At 40.2% G+C, this 5,855-nt stretch overlaps 1 protein-coding gene across 4 annotated transcripts in view; it reads left to right on the top strand.

Annotated features, from left to right (window-relative positions):
• Positions 1-2,998, top strand: part of LOC109831786 (probable ion channel CASTOR) — a 23,224-nt gene extending 20,226 nt beyond the window's left edge. For all 4 annotated transcript variants that reach the window (XM_020399211.1, XM_020399209.1, XM_020399210.1 and 1 more), the window contains exons 12-13: positions 1,081-1,347; positions 2,437-2,998. In XM_020399211.1, the coding sequence (XP_020254800.1) occupies positions 1,081-1,347; positions 2,437-2,655 (486 nt within the window). In that variant the 3' untranslated portion in view covers positions 2,656-2,998. The remainder of the gene's footprint in view (positions 1-1,080; positions 1,348-2,436) is intronic.

Genomic DNA, 5,855 nt, shown 5'->3' on the forward strand with positions numbered 1-5,855 from the left:
CCCGAGTACATTCCTTCATTGCCTGAGTATACTCTGTCATCTTTGTTCGAGTACACTTCTTCATCGCCTGAGTATAGTCCATCATCTTTGTTCAAGTACACTGCTGCATCACTCAAGTACATGCCCTCGACACCAGAATTCTATACCCCATCATCTTAGATTGAGCATATTCCTTCTGATGCCTGAGTACAAGGCCATGACGCGAGACTTCTATACTCCATCTGCATATCAATAACTTTCAATTGCGAACGATAGATACCACTTGTTGTTCACTTGTCAAGCAATTATCGCTCAGAACCCGCACACTTCTTATGAGTTAGCTTCAAGAGTTAAGTTCCTTTGTGTGCTTGCCCAACTGCGGATTAGATAACAAAGGGGATGGGGCGGCGGTGGAGTTATGGATGGGTGGAGGAGGAGGAGGCGTAGGGGATGGCAGGCAAAGGAGGAGGAGGAGGAGGGGAAGGCAAGTGGAGGAGGAGGAGGAGAAGAGGGCAATGTTGGTGGGCGATTAAGGAGAGGGAGGCGACAATGGGCTGAGGAGAGAGAAATGATGATGGATTTTGTTCCTCCAAACTTTGTCTAGAAACAGGACAAAAAAATTGCGATTAAGTTGTATCTACTAGTCAACACTAATTAAACGAAATGGTCCCTTATTTTTAAAACTGCATTTTGCCAGTTCGACCAATTTTCAGCTAGACGTGCTGATGTGGCTCAAATCTGGTCGATTTTGCTAATTAAATTTTTTTGTAATCGATTTTGCTAACTAAATTCGAGAAATGGTCCATTTCAAAAATTTCTCCATTAATATCCAGTTCAGGTTCAATAATTTCTGCAAGAAATTAGTGCCCTGGAAATATTCAAGGTACTTAATACTATGATAGAAATTTTGAATATATTACAATTTTAATATTTTTTTATAGAAAAAAGCAGTTAAAACCGTCAGATGTAACCCTTGTACACGTCTACTTTGCTCACAAATGGCTTCTTGATTTCCCGTGTTGTAGTACAAGTCATGTTTTGTAGTTGTCCCAGTCTTTTATTCTATGATATATAAACATGGACATGGGGGAAGCATTGCAGGCTAAGCGTCTTCCTTATAAAGAAACTTTGATCTCACATGTTCACCGAGGAAACTTCTCACAAGGTTCTTGGATTGGAGAAATGCAACAAGCATCTGATAGATCCGTCATAATTTGTGAAATTCTGGATCCTAGGACGAAAAATTTATTATCTGTGTCCAAGATCAGTGATTATGTACTATCAAATGAACTAGTAAGCATGGCATTAGCAATGGTTGCAGAGGATCGGCAAATAAATGATGTTTTGGAAGAGCTCTTTGCTGAAGAGGTATGGAGATATTCTTTGATAAATTCAATTGATTTGATTCATTGTTGCTTTTGTCTGTAGCAGATAACTTGTAAATAGGTTAGTAATAGCATTCTTTTTCCTAAAAGTAATAATGATTTATAAAATGAATGAAGTTGTTGCTGCTTCTGATTTGTAGCTATGTTTATGTGTGAAGTAGATCAGTTCTAGATAGTTTGGAGATGATATGATCTTTGTGAATCTCATTTCTGTTTGAGTTACGTTGGCAAACTTACAGAAATTGGAAGATTTAACTTTGACATAAATAATCTAATCAAGCCTTGGATTACATAAGATCCAACACCTTCATCATCTACAGTCATTTTCCCAGCCAAATGGGCTGGTCTTTGAATCAAACTCTATTTCTAGGATTAACATCTCAGTATGAGTGTGGTCCGGATCCCATCTACACTTTTCTTAACTCTATTATTAGGCTTTATTATTATTATTATTATTATTATTTTCGGGGGGTGGGGGGTCTCTTTTCTACAAAAACATTGTAGCACAGCTGTAAGTCTAGCTTTTCAAACGTCTGCTTCAGAATCCTAAAATTCATGCATAGATCAAAATCTGATGTTGTTCAGCATCATTTAATCTCAACTTCATTTTTGGTAATGCAACGAGGCTAAATTGTTACAAGCCACTCCAACTATTTATTTGTTTTTTTCAGAATTTTTCACAGCTTAAACCACATCCGGGCTCAAGTTGATATGCAAGCACTTCCCTATCTGGTGGGTTTCAAGGCATTTGCTATGCCATTGTATGGATGGCTCCAAAAGTACAATGCCAAGTCGGTTTTGAGGCTTGCAGCCTTAAAACTTTTATTCATTTATGACTGAGCATTAGTTACTTATACATCTAGGAATCTCTAATATTCCATACACCCACTAAGAATGTCTTCGTAATGTCATATGTTAGGATCAGTGTATAAAATCTTCCATAATGTCGTCTTTAAGTAATTTGTAAGCTACTTCCTTTCTTAATATCTCAATTAATAATATCTTGTGATATCAGTTTTAAATTAAGCTAGCATGCAAACTACTCACCTGAAACATTCTACTATTTGAGCAGGGAAATGAGCTGCAGATAAGGCCAGCTGATATTTACCTACGAGAAGAGGAAGAACTGAATTTCTATGAAATAATCCTACGTGCTAGACAAAGAAAAGAGATTGTTATTGGGTACCGCTTTGAGAATGAAGAGCAGGCCGTTATTAACCCACCAAACAAGGAGGTTCGAAGAAAGTGGTCAGCTAAGGATGTCTTTGTTGTCATTGCCGAGAAGGAGTGAGCTCAATATTGTTAGCTTTCCTGTTGTATTTTGTTCTGATTGCAGATGCAACGGCATGATTCGATGGAGTAAACTTCGATTCAAGCTAAAGTAGGACATGAAGGTTTAAAGGATCTCGTAACATGCTTTGATCGCCTCCTGTTTGCCCATTTGACCAAAATTCTGTAAATATGACCCATGTTAATATATCTTCATGTCCCCAATTTTGTTGAGAGGATTGGAGGAAATAGTGTTGTATTAGTATAGTATGCCAAAAATAGTTAGGATAAATATGTATATTACATAATGTTAAAAAAATCTTGAAGAGGAAGCATTGTAGCAGCCCTCCTTCTCCCTTTTGTTCTGTTGCTTGGTAGCTGCATTTATTTCTTAAAATGATGAGCGCCGTAAGTTTGTTAGATTTGGATCCTTTTTAATTAGGTGGTAATTAGATGGTAATTAGAAAATGTCCAATGACTCCGATGTTTACCATCTTATTCCAATTCCAACGGCTTACATGAAGTCATGTAGGATTTTTACTATGGATTTTCAGAATAGTGGTTTTAAAGACGCCAATAGTTTTCAAGATAATATTTGGAGTCCCATGTGGTTTCAGCTCGGCTCTTAAAATTAGTAACTCTTAAAAGTAGTATAAAGGGTAAGGATTGGGGTAAATGGACGTATTTCGATTACCACCTAATTAGAGAGGATTCCTATCCGAGAGCGCTTGTTCGAGAGCGCACATGCATGCAAGGTATCGTTTTTGTGTAAATAGTGTAAGCCTGTTTTTGCATCCGTTTTTGGTGCTCATTCACATTTAACACCATCAATCTTTTCAGGCTACCCATAACATGTTACGCATGGAAAATTTCACTTCTCCTAAATAGAGTTAAAAAATGTACAAGGTAGTGCGCTTAGATCATAATCCCACAGATTGAATGAACGTATACAGTTCAAACGACGGAAATTATAACAATAATTTTTTTTTTAAAATTTGAACAAACTGCATGCCTTCAGCACTCGATCTTGAACTGATGTTGAAGGTGGTGATGTTGGCAGCCCAATCTTGTTCGGTTCTAATTTTCCAGCAGCCCATGATACTGCTTGAACTCCGACTGTCACCGGAGTTGGCAACAACCTGAGAAAAAGAGAAAAAAAAAGGTCAAAAAGAGAAGATCATGTTGTTACGTACGTTACAAGTGAAACTCACACTTTTGTATTTTGTAGATAGATCAATAAAAACCTACAAATTACACGGGAATCCTCAGATTTTCAGTTCTCCGTATTCACGAATACTGCTACCGTGTAGGAAGTTTTAAAATTTTTAGGGTATTTATGTCGCGCGCCTTTGCGGAAGCCTTGCACGAACTCACAACGAACCTGTGATCACGAGTAGAAGAAAGACAAACTCTTGCACAAATCCAACCAATAAAGCCAAATCAATCCAAACACAGAGATATACGTGGTTCGGCAATTTACCTACGTCCACGGGAGAGGATGGGGAGATTTCACTAAATCAAGGAGAGTACAAAGGGTTACAATCACACAAATTCTCTCAAACTAACCCTCAACCAAAGATCTCACCTTGCTCACAATATCTCCCTCTCACAATGCTCAAAAGATTCCTCAATCTCTGATAAAAAACCCTCACAAATCGTTTCCCTATTTATATCAAAACAAAACCCCAATCAGACTGCAAATAGGAAACCTGCGTATGCAAAAAACCCGCTATAAGTCGACTTATCAGTGTGCACAAGTCGACTTGACAGAGAGAAAATCAACAACTGGAGAACACTTCATAAGTCGACTTAACAGACTGTTAAGTCGACTTGCCATAAGTCGACTTAACAGTCATTTCAAGAACATCCCGAACGAAGTGATAACGAACGTCAATGTGCTTCGTCCTCGCATGAAAAACCTGATTCTTCGCCAAATATATAGCACTCATGCTATCGCAATGAATAGTGACGGATCGCTGCGATATACCAAGTTCTTCCAAAAGTCCTCGAAGCCAAATAGCCTCCTTCACAGCCTCCGTAACCGCCATATACTCTGCCTCCGTCGTAGACAAAGCCACCGTAGACTGTAAGGTGCATCTCCAACACACCGGCGCACGGGTCAAAGTGAACACATACCCCGTAGTAGACCGGCGCTTATCCAAATCCCCGGCATAATCCGAATCAACATAGCCAATGCATAGCTGCCCACCTGTAGTGTCCCGCTCATAAACCAAACCAACATTGAGCGTACCTCTAATGTACCTCAAAATCCATCTCACGGCGTCCCAATGACCCACTCCTGGATCGTGCATGTATCTCGACACCATGCTCACTGCCTGTGACAAATCCGGCCTCGTACATACCATCGCGTACATCAAGCTCCCAACTGCGCTCGCATATGGAGTCTTCGTCATCAACTCACGGTCTTCAACTGACTTCGGTGAAAGGCCAGCTGAAAGCTTCAAATGGGCTCCCAACGGTACACAAACTGGCTTCGTATCCATGCTAACATGGAATCGCTGTAGAACCTTCTTCAAATAAGCCACCTGTGTCAAACAAATCCTGCCCTTCTTCTTATCTCTGCCGATCTCCATCCCTAAAATGCGCTTCGCCTCGCCCAAGTCCTTCATCTCAAACTCATTCGAAAGCTGAACTTTCAACTCATCTATAGCTGACCTGGAACTAGAAGCAACCAACATGTCATCGACATAAAGCAACAAATAAATGTACGCACCTCCTCTCAACTTGCGAAAATACACGCAAGGATCAAACTGGCTCCGAGTGTACGAATGACCAAGCATAAAACCATCAAATCGCCTATACCACTGTCGAGGAGACTGCTTCAAACCGTATAGCGATTTCTTTAGCCTGCAAACCAACTTATCTTTCCCTGCAGCTCGGAATCCCAATGGCTGAGTCATATATATTTCTTCATCAAGATCACCATGAAGAAATGCTGTCTTCACATCCAACTGATCTAACTCCAATCCATACTGTGCCACCAAAGCTAGCAAAATCCGAATCGACGAATGCTTCACCACCGGAGAGAAAACCTCATTGTAATCAATACCTTCCTCCTGTGCATAGCCCTTCGCAACCAACCTAGCCTTGAACCTCACTGGAGTGCCCTCAATGCCCTCCTTCTTCGTGTACACCCACTTGCACCCAATCGCCTTCCGCCCCTTTGGAAGCTCTACAAGCTCCCATGTATCGTTCTTGTGA

The sequence above is a fragment of the Asparagus officinalis genome, chromosome 2 (genome assembly GCF_001876935.1).
Source record: "Asparagus officinalis chromosome 2, Aspof.V1, whole genome shotgun sequence".
NCBI classification, from domain to species: Eukaryota; Viridiplantae; Streptophyta; class Magnoliopsida; order Asparagales; family Asparagaceae; genus Asparagus; species Asparagus officinalis.